Source organism: Cebus imitator, unplaced genomic scaffold (genome assembly GCF_001604975.1).
Source record: "Cebus imitator isolate Cc_AM_T3 unplaced genomic scaffold, Cebus_imitator-1.0 Scaffold162, whole genome shotgun sequence".
In the NCBI taxonomy this organism is placed as follows: domain Eukaryota; kingdom Metazoa; phylum Chordata; class Mammalia; order Primates; family Cebidae; genus Cebus; species Cebus imitator.
In genome coordinates, this window is record NW_016107477.1 from 161,747 (window position 1) to 184,469 (window position 22,723).

At 42.9% G+C, this 22,723-nt stretch overlaps 1 protein-coding gene across 4 annotated transcripts; it reads right to left on the reverse strand.

The window, feature by feature from the left end:
• Positions 1-502: 502 nt before the first annotated feature.
• ZBTB14 (zinc finger and BTB domain containing 14) lies at positions 503-7,146 on the reverse strand. Of its 4 annotated transcripts, XM_017543872.2 has the most exons (4): positions 6,761-6,845; positions 5,075-5,104; positions 4,374-4,457; positions 505-3,336 (listed from the first exon to the last, which is right to left on the reverse strand). In XM_017543872.2, the coding sequence occupies exons 3-4, from the start codon at positions 4,374-4,376 to the stop codon at positions 1,990-1,992; spliced, it is 1,350 nt and encodes a 449-aa protein (XP_017399361.1). In that variant the 5' UTR covers positions 4,377-4,457; positions 5,075-5,104; positions 6,761-6,845; the 3' UTR covers positions 505-1,989. The 4 variants fall into 4 exon arrangements, with proteins under 4 accessions (XP_037599924.1, XP_017399361.1, XP_017399359.1 ...); XM_037743996.1 differs by lacking the exons at positions 5,075-5,104; positions 6,761-6,845 and adding an exon at positions 5,912-6,278 and having other exon boundaries at positions 503-3,336; XM_017543870.2 differs by lacking the exons at positions 5,075-5,104; positions 6,761-6,845 and adding an exon at positions 6,922-7,146.
• Positions 7,147-22,723: the final 15,577 nt, after the last annotated feature.

The window sequence follows — 22,723 nt, forward strand, 5'->3', positions numbered from 1 at the left end:
TAAATAGAGTGCTCAAAATTAATCTTTCTTTTTGGGGGTTACCACCATAATTATGTGGTTTCAATGGAGGTTAATATCACTTGTTTAACTTCAACTCTGTAAAGCCAGGATAAAGGCAGCATAGAAAACATATTTTGGTAGAAATCGAGGTATGTGGAAGGTTGCTATGAAAAAAAAAATGAAAAGAGGAATGACAGAAGTATATTTTCTTTTATATACAAAAAATGAAGGCCTAAAATATGGTTTGTTGAAGTAGCTATCGACAAGATGTTCAATAATTTTTCCTTTGCTTTGGTTAAAACAGCCTGGGAACAGCAATCAGTTCCCCTTCTATAAATAGCATAAAAACACAGTGACAGAATTACTTTTAGAACATTTTACCAATAAATAAAAATATTAAAAAGGTAGCATCTCCATCCTAACATCTTGGGCATAACATACACACCAATTAAAAAAACAAAATTTCTCTCACAATAGAATTACAGGTGTTAATGCAACAAGCTATGAAATAAAATTACTTTAATGTATTTTTAAAAGAAATCCTAGCAATGAAAAATGAATTTGAAAAATTGACATTTTCTACAATTCTACATATTGTAAAATAATTGACTAATACTTTTTTACAGAACATAATTCAAACTATTGTTGGCAATTCAATATAGTCCTAAAGATGGTTAAAAGAACATTTACTATACCAAAACTGGAACAGAGCTTATAATTCTCATTCACGGCTATGAAAAGGCATCAACTTCTGTTTAAAACTGTAACCAGCGATGAAATATACTTCAAAAACAGAAAACATTTGGTCTGACAATCTTTAATATTTGTTAAAAACAGTCTGATGTTTGTTGCTGATGGAAGTTATTTTAATCCAATGTGCAAAAAAAGTGCAGCTGTCTACTTTTACTTGAAATACTTAAGACCAACACTATTATTTACACACTTAAAAAGATTTTAAATTTATTAATTTAAGTAAGCATACTGCATCTCCTTTATGGATAAATCATGTGCACCAGAAGCCCCAAAGCTTGATGACATTCTGTGAAGTTTCACAAATGTATCTGAAGAAGTGTATCTGTTCTTGTCCTAATTTTGATTCCAAAGAAAAATCCAATCTCAAAATCAATTAAGAAATCTTTTAATCTAGGAAATCTTGGGATTGTTACACATATAAAACCTTATCTCTGAGAGCCTTTTCTACTCTTCTTACCATGGGTCCACTCACAAATCCCAGCTGGTGCACAGTGGCACTGCCCCAAATAAGAGGAACCTAAGAGCTTGGCCCCAAGACCCCCCACCATCCTGGTAGGTTTGCTCGGCCTTCAGGATGTGTGACTATAGCTTCTGGGGTAGGTACAGGGCAATCAAAATCGAGGAAGAAACACTCCAGCAAAGCAACCATTATTTGTCCACAAAAACAGTGAAAGACAGTGATATAAAATTAACAAACCAAATATAAATCTAATGCCATTCTGCATTCCCAGACCTTGTTTTTATATTTGTGCAGTGTTCTTGGTCAACCACTCCCCAATTTTCTGCGTCTATCTGAAGTACTTTTATTAAGTTATTAAAACTGCTCTTTTGACCATAAGTCACATAGAATTATGATGATTAGGAAATCAATTTACCTAATTATTATTCTGTGCAGGGCACCCACTAGGGTGGTGAGTGTAGAGAAATAAAAAATGGAAGTCTCTCACTTCTAAACTGGACATAGGAGTTCTCAAATTAAAATCATCAAAAAGAGGGAGGGGGCGCTTACTGGCAACATTAATACTAGACACCAGACAGGACAGTGAAACGGTTTGCTCAGAACCGAGGAACATCATTTCCTTGAAAAGTCTTAAAAACACCTAACCAAGCACTGCCTGAAGTCCAGTGAGTACAATGTTCCATACATGTCCACAAAAATATAGTAACTGGCATTCATTACGATCCACATCATGTCAGTCTCCACTTCCCAGGCGAAGTGTCCCTGCCCCACCGCCTCTAGCTACAGGCTATCGTTTCCAGCTGCTGCTCTGCTTCTGCGGCCATTGCTGCCGCCTGCAACTGTTCTGTCTCGCTCTGGATGGCACTGGGGGTAACCTGCTTCCTTTCACTGTGCATATTGTTCTCATGCCTTTTCAGGTCAGATGCCTTGGCAAATGCCTTGGTGCAGGAGCCACACACAAAAGGCTTTTCCCCTCTGTGTCTTCTTTCATGATCCTTGAGGTGAGACTTATGTTTGAAGGCTTTGTCGCACATGTGGCACGCAAATGGTCTTTCATTACTGTGAACTCTCTCGTGCTTCTTTAAGTCTGGGGCGCGGATAAATGACTTTCCACACACCTCACAGCTATAGGGCTTATAGCCCGTGTGGATTTTTAGGTGTTCTTTCAGGTGGGCCTGCGTGGTGAAACCTTTTGTGCACATTTCACAAACAAACGGTCTGTCTGCTGTGTGGAGTTTCTCATGCTTCCTCAATCTGCCTTCATCAGAAAACGTCTTCCCACATGCCTGGCAGGCAATCTGCTCCCGATGGTGACCATAAAGCAAATATTCAAACTTCATGTCACTGGCGGCCGTTGTCCAGCCTGGTGTCTGTTCATCTTTCACTTCACTCATCCCATCATTAAATGTTAAGGCTTGAGGGGTCTGGGACCCCAAGTCTTTTGATTCTGGGGTCTCCATGGATTCTACTTCTTGGCCGTAGCAATTGACCTTCCGAACTTCTTCACTCCCCAGCTCTTTCAGGATCGCTTCCTGAACCCTGAGCGTTGTGGTGGGTGACTTGCCGTCCTCCTGACTTGGGGGGGTGCCTTCTACTGTGTCATCAGAAGGACTGTCATCCTGATCCCCGATTTCCTCTACGTCATCATCCTGGGTGTCAGCAGCATCACCAATGGGGCGATTTATTTTGAGACAATACTTACTTTTGGACTGACCATTGTTTTCATCGGGACTGGATACATCGCGCTTTTGAGAACACAGTTTATCCAAAAATCGGATACCAAGAATCTGACCTGATGACATCATTAAGTTAACATCTTCCTTTTTCACAGAAATCTTTGCTGTGTACATGTAGTTCAGGACCTCTTCGAATATATCAGAACGAAGAAAATCTATTTCTATGACTGAAGAACTATCAACCTCAAGCTTCTTGAAAAGCTTTTTAAAGTAGGTGCTGCAGGCGGCAAGAACACATCTATGCGCTCTGAATTTCACATCCTCAACCACAATAGCAATATCACAAAACTCTCCTTCCAGGCGTTGTTCATTTAGTGTTTTCAGAAACAGAGTTTTATGATCATCATCATTATATTTAATGGTTTCAGACATACTGATGAAAAACTCCTACAAAAAAAAAAGAAATTTTAGTATTTATGAATAGTACTTTTCCATACAGAGAACAGGGTCACATTTTTCATTTTCTGGTCAATCTATGGAATCTAACAATTTCAGAAAGTCAATGTTAAGAGTGGTCCTTAAATATGGGTAGAAAAGACTGATCCCAACTCAAAGATTGCCATACTGTTATTTCTATTCATCTTCAATTTATTAAACATTTGCCTAGTTACATCCCAGGCATTGTTCTACATGCTTTATATGTTTTAATTAATAGTCAGATAACCTCATGAGTTACCTATCACTATCCCCATTTTATAGACAAAGTTAGAAATCTGCCCAATGTTCTACAGCTATTTAGTGAAGAGCTGGGACTTCAATGCAGATAATCTGGTTGCAAAACTGGTGCTTCTTGACAACTAGAGAATATCAAATAACTTAAACTCAATGTTTAAGAAACAGGGTCAAGGGAAGGATCTTCTAGTCCTCTATGTTGCACCAACTCTTACTCCCTCTACTCTATGGAGGATTCAGCAAAATAATGAACTGTGTTATACCTCCCTGACAGAAGGGACAAATCACTATTGCAAAACTAAAGAGAAACATTACTGCCAAAATGTCCCATTGAGTGTTGTCTTCTAGTTTTGGGCCACTTCTAAATTAAAGTTAAGGTTTAATCTGACCTTAAGAGAATCAGATGACATTTGGGAAGACAGGGATGAGTGGCTTTGTTCTCTCTGGATGCCAATCTACCACCATCCAGATAAAAGTGCCATCAACACCAGATATATGTACTCAATCAGTGCTGAGAGTATTTCATAAGCAAAAATTTGGAACTTGCATGAAAGACCTCTGTTATCATGTTAAAAATCTGATCATCTTAAAGCATTCTCTATGTTTCCTTTTTAAAAATATTGTTTTACTTTTATTCAGCAAAGTAGTTTCCCCCAAATAGACGTGTTCATGCACAATCAGAATTGGAATATAAATTTTAAAGCAAATGCTAAGTCATTTCATCAAGATTTAATATCCAAAGTTATAGTTACCATGAACAACTCAGGCTTTTATCTTAATGCCTTAAACACCAAAATCTTCAGATCAGAGTAACTCTGATCAGGAGCACGCCAGACCTACAGAGGAAAGGACAAACAAGAATGAGGTAGGATCTTCCTGTATCCCAAATCCTAAACCAATAATGTTTTCAAGAATTGATTTTTAAAAATAAACTTTCTTGTTCCCTCTCTTGTGCATTTTCAGGTTGGGAAGAGAGGGGCAGGTGGCTGGCATATGAAGCTCAGTTCTGAACAGATACAGACTGGAACAGGTAAAAGGTGTAGCACTTGGGCATAAATGGGCTGCCCTCGGAACTGGAAGGAATTTCTCCTCACACACTGGCCCATGTCCGTATTTGTACAGATGTTAATGGCTACACAGATACAGAAAAAAACAAGTGTACCGTACTCCCCACACCCATCCCATTTCCCGCTGGGTATGTAGCCCTCTACATTTTTCTCTAGACTCATACAAACATAAAGTATACAGCTTTATGAATAAAGCTATAGATGTACATAAACCCAATTGGTAACATGGGAGGAGAGGGAACAATGATTGCTTTTTCTTTCTGCACCTGTGTGATGTATTTATACACACTTGTCTTTAAGACTGCATTTGAGAAATCCAAGTGTTTGTACCTCTATCCATAGAGAAGGTGAAAGAATTTTAACTTTTTATGACTTTTAACTCTTACTGGAAGAACTCCATCCTGCAGACCCATATCCTGAAAAACAAAAAGTTTCCTCTACAGAACAGTAACCACCCAAGTTTGGTGTGGTAGGAGCAAAGGACTGGGCTGTAATAGTTTTAACACAAAAACCATGGAACAAGACTCCAACCTGGAGACCAATACCTTGAAACTCATAAAAAGCTCCTTCTAAAGAAAAGTGAACGCACAGAGCTGCCCAGCATAAAAGCAGGATGTTTCATCCAAAGTGTGAGATTAGGCAACATTATTCCAAAAGATGCTTCTGACTTGATCATTCTATGTGTCTCTGCCTCCCTATTCCCTAGAAGCACCCAGGCCTGTAGTCACCCAGAGAGAGTAGGTAGCCCAGGCAAAAACCTTCCTACGGTGTCACTTCCTACTGTTGTCACTAACTCGCCCTAGGGTTTATGGGATAAAAGTGCACGGGACCAGGGAGAGGAGTGGCCAATTGTAGCTATGACAACATATCAATGTGCTGTTGTTGTGTTTTGTTTTGTTTTGTTTTTGGGTTAGTGTGTGCTTGGCCACCCCCACCCCCCCAAGATCTATGATGAGACCTGGTAGGGAGATCATGTGCATACATCGCCGCCTCCTATCTGCCCCGCCCCCCTTGCCATTGAGATGTTCCAATTGCTAAGTTCAGGTGAGTCAAAACTGGAAGATAGCTGTTGCCAGCATCTGTGTAGGCATGCATAGGAAAAGACGTAGCCACAACACCAGCTCTATAAGGCTGTCCCTTCCTAATTGCTCTCCCAACTGCGGGCGCTCCGAGCCGCGTTACAGTGCAGCGAGCAGGGGCTTCTCGAAAAGCCAAAAACTTACATAAGCAGCTGCAGCCGCCTCCCCTGCCCCGGGCAGCCCGACAATGGCGGCTGCACGACTTCCTTGTTGCAAGCTTGCAACTTCGGAGTAGGGAGGAAGCAGGGAGCCAAACGCAAGACCCAAGCAGCCCTCAAGGCGTAGCTATCAAGCCCTCGCTCTCAATTTCTTTGGGCCCGGGAGGTGAGGGAGTGGAGGAGGTCGTTTGCATTCCTTCCCAGACAAAAGCTCCCAGCTTGGGAGCCAGGTGGTGAAAGGGCCACTTTCCCTTTCATAATCAGACGTCGTCAAGCGCAAGCTGAGGACCGCGGCTCAGAGCGCGCAGGGAGGGACTGCGGCCCGCGGCGGCCCCGGCGGCGCGACGAGCGGGAGCGGGCGTGCGGCCGGCTCCGCAGCCCCGCGCCGCGCCGCGCCGCGCCCCGCTCCGCCCGCGAGCCCGGAGCTCGCGCCCCGCGCACTCCCCGGCCAGCTCGCGCCGGGCCTTCCCCCGCCCTCCCGCGGCCGGGGGCGGGGGCGGCGCGCGGCCGGCGAACCCGAACTCCGCGGGCGCACAAGGGGGTGCATGCGCTGGGGTCCCGGCCCCCTCCTCCGCCGGCGGCTGGGGGCGGCGCGGTGGGGCCCGCGGCTCGGAGGGGCGGCGCCCGGCGGGCCGTGCTCGGCGCCGGGTTCAGGCCGGCGGTGCACTGCGGCGGTGCGAGCAGGGGCGGCCATGAACTCGGCCGCCGAGGCTCTGCGAGCGCGCGCGCGGGGCCGCCGCCAGGCCGCTCCCCGGGCCCGCTCGCCTGCCCGCACGGCCCCCAGGGCTCCCCGGCCCCAAGCCCAGCCCCAGCCCACGCCCTTCCCCGCTCGCACCGCGCCGCGCCGCTGGCGGCCGCCGTACATCCTGGAGCTGGCTGGTGCTCCAGAGCTCGGCGAGAACGCGCGTCTTCCGGGCCGCCTCGCCAGCCGCCGGCCGCCCCCGCGCCCGCCTAGCGGACGGCCCCGGCCCCCTCCGCACCCTGGCCCGCGCTTACCTGCAGCCTGGCACAGCCACAGACACTGCCGTGGGTTCCCCGCGCTCGCTAACAAACGCAGGCCGGGACAGGATGGACTCGGGGCGCGGGGGCACAGTGGGTGGCAGTGTGTTTTGGATTTTTTTTTGGAGTTTGGGGAGGGGGCGGGGTGGGGGAATCGTGCACGTCCCTGATGGCAGCAGCCCTCCTCCTGCACGAGCACAGAATGTCTAGCCGGCCCCGAACACCCCCACCGCCCCCCCCTTCCCGTGCATGCGCGGTGCGGGCTGGGGGGAAGGCGCGCCGCCGGCTTGCGCAGGCACGGAACCCGACCGGGCCTCTAAGTAGGCGAGCAGAGAAAGGGTTAATCCGGGCCTTTGCCGACGCTTTCTTTGGAGACTACGGGGCCGCCCCCGGAGGGCCCTGGCCTGCGCACGCGCGCGCACGCGCGCCTCTTGGGGCGCGCGGAGCCCGCGCGCGGGAGAAAGAGTGGGCGGGGCAAAGGGCGGGACTTCAGGTGCCAGGGAATTTAAGCGCGAGCCTCGCGGGCACCCGCCCCACATCGAGATCCCTCCCGCCCAGACTCTTGGGCTCCCTCCCGCGCCCGGAGCCGTAGGAGCGCCGGGGACGCGGGAGCCGGCGTTCCCGTGCGTGTGCATGTGCGTGGGCCAGAGCCGCCCCCGGGCGCGCGCAAGCCGGGCGCAGAGGCTGCGTGACTCCGCTGCGGCTCGGGGCGGGCGCCCGGGGCACCTTCGTTCTCAGCGCGTACCGGCGGGCCTACGGTCTTGCCTCTTGTCGCCGGCACATTGAGTTTGTGGGGGGGTGTGAACGGCGCACAATAAACGTTTGCAGAACAAATGAAAAAAGTGACGTCTTTAATTTGTAGTGTAAAGCGCAGCCCCAGTCGCCCAGCAGAAAGGGACCATCCATAGGTCTCTGGAGCTAGCCAGGTCCTTGCCCAGACACTACCCAGGAAAAGCCCCGGGGGCTGGAGGCGGCGACCCCTCCGTGGCAGACTAGACCCTGGACTCAATTCGGAGAGCTCGGATAATTCGGCTCTGTCCTTACATCCCTGCTCAGCACTAGTAATGGCTCCGTTGCTGCTGAACCACGTCGCCTTCCCTCTGACGCGGCGGCTGTGCCGGTGCCTGGCGTCGGGAGCTGGGAAGTCCCTCCCGCTCCCGCGTTTTCGGCTCACCGGAATGCAGGAGGCTGGACGGCAATGCCGCGCCGCCTTCAGTCGCTCATGTTGCTTTTCCTCACACGCGAACAGCGTTTCACCCAAACGCGTAATTTCATATCTAAAAATTAGAGCAGAATCTTCCTCCCGGGCTTGTGTGAAGAGGACATAAGATAATGCTTGCAACAGGCACCTACGTAAACATTTGGGAAATGATATGATGATTGGCTGTATTCATTTTCTAAAGGAAATTCCATATGACCTCACTTGATATTGTAATATTAATCGACTTTGGTTTAACGTTCCCCAAGGTGCCTTAATACACATCTTTTTTTGATGTTCGCAAAAGCACCCAAGATGCGGCTTATATGAAAGAAATAGAATGGAAGAGACCAGTTGTAGAGTCAGACATACCCAGTTCAAATATTGGTTAAAGCGTTTAACTTTTCTAAACCTCAGCTGGAGCAGAGCTATGAAAAGCATCTAATTAAGCAGTTGTAAGGATTAAGTGAAATAACGCCCAGCTAAGTGCTCAGTTCAGGTATTAACTCCGTGATGGTAAATGACCTGAGCCCACAGATAGTGGGTTCCAGTGGCCTGGACAGGACAAGAACCAAGTCGTCTGCAGCCAAAGTTCACACCATCAGACAGGATCCCCTGTACTCGCTCGCTTTCTTGTCTGCGTAGCTCTGAGAGTTGCATTTCGATGCTGTGTATGTTGTGTGTTTACCGGGGGATAATAATAGTACTCTATCATAGTTGCTTCACCAAGCAGTAAAGCAGCCGCTGCAGTTAGCACAGTGTGTGGACACGGCCAGCACCCAGTCATGGCGCAACGGCTGCCGGAGCTCCCGGTCCTCCCATACCACATATGGGCTTTCCCACTCATTCTGCGTGTATTTTTGGTCTGCCTACTGTGTAAAGACAATCTTTTCACATATGGCTAGGAAAAGTCTTCCCACGTTTCAACTAACCCGATAACATAATTCACAAGAGTCCTAAAGCACTAGAATGCATTTCTCAAGCGAGCGACGGTTCCTGACATCCTGGTTTTGTATCAATGAAACCTCTTCTCTCATTTGTTTCATGTTCCATGTCACCTGGGCTGTGCCTGACTGTCCCTTGCTGGTTCACAGGGGTTGTGGAGATGAGTCTAAATTAAAGGGACAACTCTGCGGGAATGAGGAGGGAGGGATGGGGAACCACAAAGGAACGGCCTGACCCAGGCCTGGCTTCTCGCCTGTGTCGCCACCCAAAAGTGCTCCTCCTAGCACCCAGGAGTCTTTCAGTAAACATCAGCTGACAGAGTGGCAACCTTGAACTTGATACTAAGGGGCTTTGCAAAAGTACACTGTGGAGTCAACCGGGCATCAGAGCTTTCCTGACACGCACTGACCTGAGGTCCTTGATAAAGTTTTCCTCCTCTTCGGACAACTCCCCTGGGTAACATTCGGAGCATGTTGTTCCTCAACTGGGACACCCATGTCCTCCTGCATGGAATCTGTTTCTAAGAATTCTGAGGCCCAAGTCATGGGGCCCGTGATGTGTAGTCCCGGGTGCCAGGGTCTCATGTGGTTACACAGCAGCCTGGTAAGGGACTGTTTGGAAACTTTATGTCTCATAGGCGGGGGACGTTGATTTCTCCCTCATGTTGACCTTGGGCCCTCTGGCTGGTTTTGAAACAGCAGGATACCAGCAGAGGAGTGGGCCAGGTCTGAGCAGAGGCTTTGAGAAGCAGCCTGTGTTCTGTGCCTCCTCTGCTGTGACATCCAGCAGGACACGAACATGCTTAGGCCACAACCTCCTCTTCAGCTTGGGCCCTTGAATGACAAACATACCTGAGAATGAAGCCAACCAAAAACCTGAGCCCACCCAAGCCTAGGCAGTAGACAGCTCACCCACACACCCATGAGTGAGAAGTAAATGTTTGTTTTATAAGCCACTGGGAGGTTGGGTTTTTTGCTTTGTTTCTGAGCAAAATCTAATATACCTGCCCAAGGAAAAGTGTCCCACCCAATGCCATAAGCACCCTCCCCCGTCGACTCTGAGAACACTGGATACAGTAAATTAACAAAAAACAGATCCAATCCATGATGACAGGGAGATACTGATGTGCACTTCAACAAATAATCACATCATTATACAATTGCACATTGCAATAAGTGCTTTTATAGAAAGTTAAAAAGCACAGAATGTGATGAAAAAGAGGAACAGGAGGAATTAATTTTGCCCGGGGAAATCAGTCAAAGCGTCTCCAAAGGCATACATTTAAGAACTGAAAGATGAGGGAGAGATAGGCAGAGAGGGCGAAGAAATAGTATTTCAAGACAGGAGCAGCGTGAATGAAAGAGCTTGGAATACCTCAGGCTCTGCAAAAGTGGACGTGAGATGGGGTTGTGAGAACAGTGGCATCTAGCACCTGTAGGGCCTTGGGGTTTACAGGAAGGGGTCTGCACAGTGAGAGCCCAGAAAGTATGGGCCATTTAGGTGGAGGGGTAAAACCAAAGGAAGGTCCTGAACATCTGCCAGGACAAGGGGCATCAGGACAAGCTTGTCTTGTGCTTGTGAAGGAATTGCTGCATGAGAATGGAGTTGGCCATGTGGAAGGATCCTTATCCTACAGATCTGAATTGGTGGGGCATCTGGTTGACTCTGGGCACCAGACCCTGTTGTTTCTTCTTCCTCTGGAACCTGGCCATTCAAATTTTCTCGTGGTCTTTTGGGTTAACATCAGAGGAAACTGGGTGAATAGTTTCGGGAAACACTCTGTTACCTTGACAACTCTTCCGAAAATCTAATATAATTTTAAAACAAAAATTATTCCTGTTCATGTAATTATTTCCTCCCAGATTTTTTCTTTGTCTTTAGTTTTCAGCATTTTCATATGGTGTTTTCTGAGTATGGATTTCACTGCTTATACTGTTTGGGGATTGCTGAGTTTCTTAAATATGTAGGTTTATTTATATCTTTCTCTAAATTTGGGAAGCTTTCAGATATTGTTTCTTCACTTTTTTCCAGCAGCGTACTGTTTCTCCTTTTTTGAGACTCCAATGACAGGAATGTTGAGTTTTTTTTTTTTTTTTAATTATGTAATAGGACTATAAGTCTTTTCATTCTTTAAAATATTTTCTCTGTGTTGTCCAGATGAAATAGTCTCTACTGATTCTCTATAATGTATGGACTTGTTCTTTTGCCATCTCCATTCTGCCATTTAGCCTGTCCAGTGAGTTGTTTTGTTTCACTTGTATTTTTCAGTTTTAAAATTTTTCATTGTATTTTTCTTTATATATTCTATTTCTTTACTAAGACTTTCTATTCTTTGATTTGAGTGTTCATAATTGCATGTTGAAGAATTTTATAACAGTTCCGTCTAAGTGTCTAAGTCTTTTTTACTTAATTCCAACATCGTCGTCTCAGTGTTACCATCTGTTGATTTTTTTTCACACCTGAGTTGAGATTTCCTGGGTCTTTGTATGCTGGTTGATTTTGGATCGTGTCATGAACATTTTAAATATTATGTTATAATACCCTGGGTCTTGTTTAAATCTTATGGAAAATGTTGATATTTTAATTTTAATAGACAATCAGGTTACGTACTTGTCACTAGTTTTGACACACTTTCTGTATGCTGTGGTTTGGTGGTTTTAGATTGCTACTTGGATCTGTTTCACATGCTCCAAGCATTGGCCAGTCCAGGACCTGATCTGTTAGTTCAATTCTCAAAATCTTTCATATGCTGATTAGGCTCAGATCCAGCATGTGCAGCTCAAGGGGGAGCTTAGAAGTTCATAAACAACTTTAGGGACTCATTTTCCTGGGCTTATTCCTCTTCTGACTTCCCTGGTACTTTCTACCTTTCTGGAACTCCCTTTTCTGATCCTACATCCAGAAAGTTGGGGCACTTCCATGGCTTTACTCTCACTTACAGCGTGGCAGAAGAACCAGAAGAAAAAAAAAAGGTAAATTCCCTACTGGCTTGGTAATAAGCTTTCTTGTGTTCTGACATATTGATTTTAAAGAGCTATAAATTTCCTCCTAAAGACTGCTTTCTCCTTTTCAATGTATTTTTTTTTCATGTTACTTTATTTATATTCAGTTCTATGCATTTCTTTGGTTTCTTTATTACTTTTTGTTTTGTTTTTTGTTTGTTTGTTTTGAGATGGAGTCTCACTCTGTCACCCAGGCTGGAGTACAGTAGCTCGATCTCGGCTCACTGTAACCTCTGCTTCCCAGTTTCAAGCAATTCTCCTACCTCAGCCTCCCGAGTAGCTGGAATTACAGGCACGCACCACCATGCCCATCTAATTTTTGTATTTGTACTAGAGACAGCGTTTCACCATGTTGGTCAAGCTGGTTTCGAACTCCTGACCTTATGATCCGCCCATCTCGGCCTCCCAAAGTGCTAGGATTACAGGCGTGAGCCACTACGCCCCGTGCTTCTTTGTTACATTTTAAATTTATTATTTAATAATGCTACTAGCTCAAAATAGTCCCATGTAATGTATGATTTTAAAATATTGTTTCTGATTACATGGGAATATTTTTGAGGTTTCTTTTTGGTATCTTCTTATATTTTGCATGAATATAGTAAAAAGAAGTCCTATGTGCAATTTACTTTTATCCAGATTTTCCAGTTGTTAACATTTTGCCTTCAGTAGCTTAATCATTTGTGCTCACACATCCATACTGTCTCCAGACACACATACACACGCACACTCTCACACACACACACACACACACACACACAGCCATCGTTTAAGAGTAAGTTACAGATAGGCTTCTTTCCCCTAAGTACCTCTGTGTGTATTTCCTTAAAAAGATGCTCTTTTACATGACTACAGTACAAGAGTCAAAAATTTTTTTTGAGATGGAGTCTTGCTGTGTTGCCTGGGCTGGAGTGTAGTGGCACAATCTCAGCTCACTGCAGCAATATCTGCCTCCCAGGTTCAAGCAATTCTCCTGCCTCAGCCTCCCAAGTAGCTGGGATTACAGGCACGTACCACCATGTCTGGCTAACTTTTGTATTTTTAGTAGAGATGGGGTTTCACCATGTTGAACTCCTGACCTCAAGTAATCTGCCCACCCTGGCCTCCAAAAGTGCTGGGATTACAGGCGTGAGCCACATTCCCCATCCCAAAATTAAGTATTTAACATTAATACAATATAATACTATTATCTAATGTGTTCATATTTATATTTCACCAGTTGTTTTAATAATGTCTATAGTAATGCATATCAATTTTTTCCTGCTCCAAAATTACTCATTGCATTTAGCTATCATGGATTTGCCCTTTGTTACTTATTTCCAACCTGCTTCATATTCCTCAAAACCAACACTGCTCTTTTTTCACGTCCTGTGATTTGCCTTCTGGTAAAACACCTGTATCAGAGAGTTTGCATCATTTTAAGTTTAGTACATCAAGGGAAAGATTCCCTCTCTTCCTTGCTTTCCCCATTACCAAGAAATACCATTATATTATCATAGCCCTAGTTCCTAAAAACCTGGGACCATTATATTATCATAGCCCTAGTTCCTAAAAGCCTGGGACCATTATATTATCATAGCCCTAGTTCCTAAAAACCTGGGATAACTTTGATTACCTTTCTTTGTTCTCTCAGTTGCAAAGCTCGGCTACCTCATTTACACTCAGCTACACTTGAGAGTTTTCTTCTTTTCTGGAGGACCGACCTTAAGGTTTTACTTTTGTCCTTGAGCAAAGAATATTTCATCCGCTAGAGTGAAACATGTATTCTTATATTAATATTCAAAATATTTTATTCTCTTTGAACCAGCATGTTATTGAAACTGAAATTAGTTTCCTCTGGGCATTTTTTTTAAAAAATGTGAACACTTTCAAAGTATGGAACATCTCTTCATCCATCATATGGGCTGATACCTGTCAATTACTCTTCTACGCTGGAATGGTATCCAGACCTAAGACATTCCAGGATGTCTGAACCATTGCATTCTATAGGAGTGACACTTTCTAACTTGAAGCTGTCATTCAAATTAAATCTGTTATTAATGCTTGATAGGAATATCTACCAAATTCTACTTACATCAAATTATTTTCTCTGTGACTCAAACTGTTTATAATCATTTTTAGCTACTTTTTTCAAAACTGGTCTTCTATCATAGTAACATTTTCAGCCTATGATAGGCAAACCATGTTGCATTATTTCCGGTGTTTAGTAAACTGCTTACCGTAGTGCACCTATTGAATATAGAATCAACTCATCAGTGTGGTTTAGAATTTAACATTTTATTTCATCAAAATTATCATCACACTGTCAAAAATTATTAAAACTCTGAAAAAAAGAACGCTGCAATGCATTTAGCTGTAGTTATGGTGAGTTAAAATTACAATTTCCTCTTTTGGACAATCAAAAACCTATATTGTTTTCTCAACCATAGACTTCATTCTCAGCATAATAAGTCAGTGAAAAACCAAATGAAAATTTCTCCAATTGGCATCTGTCCTGATAGGTTTGTGCAAAGGGCATGTTACTTCTCTGTACCACTGCTGCCACCCCTGCCCCTCCTGCCCCCACTTCCCTCCCCGCCCTCTTCCTTGAACAGACTGGGCAGGCTTCCCGCTCAGAACCTTGTGTACCTCCGCAACATTCAGGTTACATTGTGAAAATACATTTCAGATTCTCATTGTCTAAATAAAAATCATAGTAGCTGGCCAAATAGTCACTGAAACAGCTCAAGCCCATCAATGTAATATTCTTTGGCTTCTTATCTACCCCCTTAACAAAGTTAGGAGACAAAATTTCCTCCACTTAGTGCACAGAGGAAAACAAAGCAGTGCAGAGCCCTAAGAACAGTACTGTTTTGGGTCCAACCAATACCTCTTAGAAGACAGTGTTTCTTGGACAGGTTACTTCATGGTTCAAAATTTAGTTTCCTTATCTGTACAATCAGAATAAAGATAGTACCTACTTCATGAAGCTAATTAATTCAATACACAGTTATGAATACAGCAAGTCCTCACTTAAGATTGTGAAGATTCTTGGAAACTTCGACTTTAAGCAAAATGACCCATAGAAAAAACAATTGTTTTTTTTCTCACCAATGCTATAATGAAACAGCATTGAACTGAACGATGTTATTGGAGGACATGCTGTATGTCACTTCCTATCTGTTTTGTGCCAGGCATTCTAGGCACTGTGGATATATCAGCGAACAAATATACAAATATATCTGCCTCAGAGGCAGACTACAAACAAGAACATAGTTGAAATATATGTTACATTACCTGGTGATAAATGCTGTAGAAAACTAATATAGTGGAGGGAAATAGGAAGACTGGAAATGCGGGCGAGCAATTTGAAATAAAGCTGTTTAGAAAACCTCACTGAGAAGGAAATACTTAAAGACCTGAAAGAGGTGAAGGAGGTCAGTCAGGTGAAGATGATGATGAAGAGCCTTCCAGGAAGACAGAAACAGCAAGTGCAAAGGTCCTGAGCTGACAGCATGCCTTTCGTCTTGAACAAACAGCAAAGGAAGAGACAGAAAAAAGCAGTATGTGGAAACACATGTCCTCACCCTCACCCTGCGCCCGTCTATGAAGGAGAGATGACAGTGTGAGAGTTTTTGTTTCTGTTTTCTACTGAGATTTTACATTTATGTTTATTGAACAGAAAAATGCACAACACATCCGATATAACAACAATTTTACATATTTCTTGGCAAATTCTCGCATGGTTTAAGAGAAAGAGCTCAAGGAACTATAATCTTCAAAGAATGAGGTAAAGTGACAGTGGCAGGGAAGGGGCGGTAAATTGTGTAGTCTGATAAGCTGAGAGTCATGGCTAGGGACTTTGAGAGAGATGTGGGGGTAAAGGTTTGGAAAGGAAGGAAGGCATCCTGCTTCACTCCAGATAGGTGTACCAATAGTCATGGCTCGAGAGGGTTCCAGGGAGAACAATTCAGACTCAGATTCTGGAATACCTAAGAAGGCGGTACTTGCTTCTGCAGGATGGACTGATGTGAAAGGGATAAGAACATCTCCACCAAATTATTTATTCCATTCAAGATATCCTTATGCAAACCTCAATCTTTCCACAGTCAGCCCAAAGTCCTGTCTAGAGATTAGCTACCATTGTCTACCTTCCCTGTTTTGCAAATATGACTGGAGACAAGGTCAAATTGGGTAAGTTGAAGGTTCATTTTCTTCTCATAATTTGTTTGAGAATCAATCAAATTTATCTGCATAACTAACCTTTACATTGGATCTAAATTCCAGTTTTTCTTTGTGATGAGTAGGCCAAGCATGAATTTAAGCAAGTTAATTTATTAGCTGCTACTATATTCAAACTGCAGCATAATAAAAGTAACGGATGACCCTGAATATTACATGACTATCTTTACTCTTGGGGAACAAGCTAATATATTTTCCCATATATCTGCTATTAATAAAAGTTATGGCCTTATTCTCCACAGTTAAAAACAGAAACAATTCAATGAGAGTCCTAAGAAATTTATAAAGACATATAGATCTTTTCAGAACTAATAATTTAAACCACTTAAGTAAATGGAAAAGGAAATGATCAGACAAAATATGTCATTGGCTTGTCATTCTTTGCCTTCAGTTTCAGAATAAAACAGCTTAACTTTCTAAACTGATCTTTTTGGAAAAGTCTATACTATATTTAATATGAAAAGTTATTTACAGGATTTCATTCTACTGTTGGCAAACTTGTATTTAGAATAATTAAAATGAATACTCCTGGGGAAAGTTTGCAAGCAAACAAATTCTTAATAATAGTAGAACATTTAAGTATGCTCATGTTAAATTTCCCATCCAAGGAAGTTATATATTTACTAATACATTTGCTTGACCTCTGAAATGTTCACATACTCTAGGCCAGCACTAGAGCAATGTTCCACCAAAAAAAGAGTAATTATTTTCATTAGAACTGTCTAGCTATTTTTTAATTTTGAGACAGGTTCTTGCCACATTGCCCAGGCTGTTCTTGTGCTCCTGGGCTCAAGTGATCTTCCTGCCTTAGCCTCCCAAAAGTGTCTAGCTATTTTTGAATAAACTTTTTACTTTGGACTAATTTTAGATTTATAGGAAAGTCACACAGAGAGTACAAAATGCTCTCATATGCCCCTCTAGCTCATTCTTCCCATTGCTAACACCTTGCAAGACAGTGGTATGCTTGTCCACATTTAAAAAGCTGATATTGTGCATTACTATTAACTAAACTTAAGGCATGTTTGGATGTCACCACTTTTTCCATTAACGTTCTCTTTCTCCTCCAAGACACAATGCAAAGTCTCACATTGCATTTATTTGTCATGTCTCCCCAGTCTCGTCTGGTCTGCAACAGTTCTTCAGCCTTTCCTTGTTTTTCATGACCTTAGCAGTCTTTAGAACTACCAGCTAGGCATCCTGTAGAATATTCTCCCAATCTAGGTTCATCTGATGTTCTTTTCACGATTAGACTGGGGTTATAAGATTTTAGAAGAATAGCACAAGGTGAAGTACCCTTCTTGTCACATCACTGAACTAGTTTTAAATCACTGTATTTTGACTAGGTAAGCTTTAAGATCTTTTCCAGTTCTAAAATGTTATGATCATATATTGCATATAGCCCAAATATATATATATATAATTGTTCCCATTCATAGCATGTTGAAAAGAGGCTCCTGCTTCAATCCAGCCATTTACTCCACCAATATATATATTTTCCAGTTTTGTAAATTTTTTCTATCTGTAGCCCAGGGTCCCCAGTTTTTGGGTGCACACTGTGAAAAAATATTCACTTACAACTGCTGCACCTTGAGTTCTTGTTGTTTCAAAAAGTTCCAGGGTGAAGCTCAACTCAGGAATAAGCAGCAACTGGTTGGATCCAGAGATGCCTAAGTTGGAGATGAACTTTGACCAACCCCACTCATTACCATACTAAATCCCTGCTCAGGGAGGAGTTTACTTCCTATGTTCTAAACATGTGACATATTGGAAACATGATCAGAACTACACCTGCTCTACCTTTACTCCACCTCTACAGGCAATGACTCAACTAACCAGCCCAATACAAGCTCTGTTCTCACCATTTTTCTGGGAGGCACTGATTTAAGAACTATCCCTGGTATCCTTCTTACTGGTTCCAAGTAATAAAATCCCCTTGTTAAATTCTCCTCGGTTGCAGTCATTAGAGTATCAGCCACCAGATGATCGAACCCACCTGCTGTGTGTGTAACATCTAGTTACACTCAAGTGATAAGCAGGTGAAGGGAGCCCACATAAGCATCAATTCATCGACTCTACTACAGTGTATTCACTTTATCCTTTTCCCAAAAACCATGTACTCTCTATGGATCTCCCGCATTTACAGATTCATGAAAGCTTTTATCAGTCTGCTAAATATTCCCACCCTGGGACTAAATTTACCCATTTGAGGCAAATATGTTAGTAGGCTAAGCATATTTCTAGAACAAAAGGAAACAAATGAATAATCCAATTTCTAAAAAGATAGGAATGTGTTAAATTACAGAGACACCAAGAGAAATAAGAAAGATGTCTCTCACTCCAAAAATTGATGCTTCCTTGAGTGAAAATATCAGGAAAAGTTTGAGAGGAGAAAGAAGAGAAAACCGCTGCTCAGTGGGCAAACCATCCTATCAAAACGATTTTGTAGTTGGTTTATTTTATTTTAGGACCACTCAATTTTACATTTGCGGTGCAATTCGGACTTAGTAGATTTGGAAATTAATATTGAAATGTTTTAGTAGTGAATATAGCAACAAATATACTCTATATGGACACTAAAAACTATACTTGCTTTGCATTTGTGTGATACATACACATTCACTGCAGCAACCTTATACAGTTCTATTTTAGAAGAGAAGAAATAAAGGGCCAGATATATTTTTACAGGATTTGAAATCCAGAAGCCCTTCCATGTAGCCTACACCCTTATTTTACAGATGCAAAGACAAAAAGCTAGAGATGTCAAACTACCACTCACAGCTAGTTAGTGGCAGAGCATGAACTTAATCTCTGGTCCTCTAGTCCTCCAGGCCGGCTTGCTAGCTCCTTTAGAGTAATAAAGCCAACAGTGAAGGCCTAGACAGTACTTGTCATGGGTCAGGATCAGTATTGTTTCAAGCACTTCACACATATTAACTCATTATGCCCACAACACCCTGTGAGGTGGGTCTTCCAATTTACAGGTGGTGAAATAGGAGCACTTAGAAATTAAACACAGTTAAAAATTATTGTGGCCAAGCACGGTAGCTCATGCCTTTAATCCCAGCACTTTGGGAGGCTGAGGGGGGCAGATCATGAGGTCAGGAGTTCAAGTCCAGCCTGGCCAACTCAGTGAAATCCTGTCTCTACTATAAATATAAAAAATTAGCCAGGTGTGGTGGTGGGCACCTGTAATTGGGAGGCTGAGGCAGGAGAATCACTTGCACCCAGGAGGCAGAGGTTGCAGTGAACCGAGATCACGCCATTGCACTCCAGCCAGGGCGACAGTGTGAGACTCTGTCTCAATAAACAAACAAACAATGTGCCCAGCATCATACACCTAGAAAATGGCAGGCCTAGGATGTGAACTCAGATTGCATCACCCAGTGCCTCTTAACCACTGTACCAAACACCTTAACTCAGATGCTGATTTCCTTGCTTGTTTCATTTTCTCACTCATGAATAGAAAACTTTAAATAGTTGTTACTCTCTCAAGCATGCATAGCAGTTTCACATGGCTAGGTGCAAGGAACCTGAAGGAGATTTTCCCAAGGTGAGCTGAAATAATATTATCTCTTGTGGCACTTGATGCTGTTGCTGAACTTCTCCTTACACTGTTCCCTTTCATAGCATGTTGAAAAAAGGTTCCTGCTTCAATCCAGGCATTTACTCCACGAAGGTATATTGAACACCTATTTTGCAGAAGGGATTGGAGATATAGCTGTGAACAAGACAGATATAATCTCTGCTCTCAAGGAGATTATAATTAGTCATGGTGTGAAGCGAGGAATTTGGGATGGTAGAGGTAAAATTTTCTTACAATACAAGAGCAAAAGGATCAGCTGTTTTAAAAAAAATGATATAGCAAATCGTAGCTGTAGTCTCCAACTGGTTAATAAGTACACATTAAATATCAGATAGGGTCAGTGATCGTGACTTTGAAAGTAATAAATACAGTAATGATGGCTAATGTAAGACACAATGGTTTGTAATATTCACTACATTTATGTTCAACAGAAGAACAATTTTTAACTGTTTTTTTTTAAATGTATGCCAACATTTGTTTTATACTTTATAATATCTGTATTTGAGAAAAAGCAAATTGCACAATGCTTGAAATTAATAACTGGATACATTTTCTTTTGCCCCCAAACAAGCCTCTCTTTCCCCAAAACAAAAATTTTCTAAAGTACCTTGCAATGTCCTGGTAATATCTGAAAGTTGAAAATATTTTAGTACCTGAGATTTAAGTCAGAAATAATTTTATTTTTATCTGCTGGCAAGAGGGAGGTTATGATATTTTCTTTAATAGCATGAAGTCTACAGAAGGGGATCTAATAATAGATCCTACAAAAATCTTTATTGTAGAATGGTGATTGTACTTTAAACGTCAAGTCCAGGTAATTGAATGCATTTATACTGTTCAGATTTTATTATTTACGACTCTGATATAAGTTAAAGAGTGAGCACCTAGACAGTAAATAGAAACAATTATTTATCACCTAGCCAGCATTTTTATTTGTGCTGACTCATAAATTCCCTGATCTGCTTACATTAAGCCAATGTTTCTTTATTTTCATGCAGTCAGAAGGAGGACTTATGACTCTGAAATCAGGAAATCTCTCCCTTAGCTGCAATGACTCCACAGGGCACACATTGATGGCTAAATTGTCATTTGTTCATTTTTGCCTTCGGTATTATTTTCTCCCCACACAGATTGCTTGCCAAATGTTTCTGGAAACAGCATGGTCATTTCCACTTGGAACAACTCACTGTTGGATGCTTATATTTCTTCTGCTGTCAACTTCAATAACTTGGTCAAAATGACTCCAGCTCTAGTCACAAGTAAGTCATTACTTCATGTGAAATTCCTCATTTTTATTGTAGAGGGTGTTAAATGCAATTACAACTCATAAAATGATTTATTTCTTCACTGAGTAGAAAGGACATAAACCAGTATCTCCAAAACCATTATAGTCACCACCGAGGCCAGATTGAACTCTATATCCAAATTATCTCTAGAATCCTTCATGCATCCCAAATCCTTCCTCTCTACACTTCCAGTGTTAGAACAAATATTACTCGCAGAAGCTTTTAGTTGAAACAGTCATTATGATTTTTTTGTACAGTGTTGTGTAATTAATATGCACATATCAATTTCACTCGGGTTTTCTACATTTCATGTACATGTACAAAACAGTAATAGGTTGGAATAGTGGGCATTTTAGAAATGGAAAAGCCAAGACCCAGAAGCAAGGTGGCTTATCCAGGGTAACACAGGCAGCAAGTGGCCTTCTGCAAGTATTAGAATCTCCCGACTCCCTGATCACTGCCCCCTTTCATACCATGGTCCCCCAACAAACCAAAGACAGCTAAGGTTAAACATAAAGATAATGACCAAGCGCGGTGGCTCACGCCTATAATCCCAGCACTTTGGGAGGCCGAGGCGGGCGGATCACAAGGTCAAGAGATCGAGACCATCCTGGCCAACATGGTGAAACCCCGTCTCTACTAAAAGTACAAAAACTTAGCTGGGCATGGTGGTGCATGTCTGTAGTCCCAACTACTCGGGAGGCTGAGGCAGGAGAATTGCTTGAAACCGGAAAAGGGAAGCTGCAGTGAGCCGGGATCACGCCACTGCCCTCTAGCCTGGTGATAGAGCGAGACTCTGTCTCAAATAAAAAAAATACAAAAATAAAATAAAGATAATATGTTGGACAATTCACAAAAAGATTGTGAATTTCTGGGATGGATACATTTGACCATTAATCTAGTGCCTTTAAAAAAAAAAAAATCCATGATTGGCTGGGCACAGGGCGCTGTAGTACCAGCACTTTGGAATGCAGGAGTATTGCTTGAGCTCAGGAGTTCGGGACCAGCCTCATTTATATGGTGAAACCTCACCTTTACAAAAAATACAGAAAATTATCTCGGCATGGTGGCATGTGCTTGTAGTCCCAGGTACTTGGGAGGTTGAGGTGGGAGGATCACCTGAGCCCAGGGAGGTTGAAGCTTCAATGAGCCCTGATGGCACAACTGCACTCCAGCCTGAGCAACAAAGTGCTACCTTGTCTCCAAAGAATAAAACAAGCAAACAAAAACCAAAACCCCATGATCTTGAGTAAAGAACTAAGCCAGGTGAGGTGGCTCAGTCTTCAGGCACTAGGGTGCTATAACTCAGTTACTGGAATCCGCTTCTGCCTTTCTCCCCTGTTTGACTTTAGCTACATTTCCTTTTTTCTTCTTTTTTATTTTTTTTTTGAGATAGTCTCCTCTGTCGCCAAGGCTGGAATGCAGTGGCTTGATCTCGGCTCACTGCAACCTCCGCCTCCCAAGTTCTCCTGCCTCAGCCTCCAGAGTAGCTGTGATTACAGGCACATGCCACCACACCTGGCTAATTTTTGTATTTTTAGTAGAGACAGGGTTTTACTATGTTGGC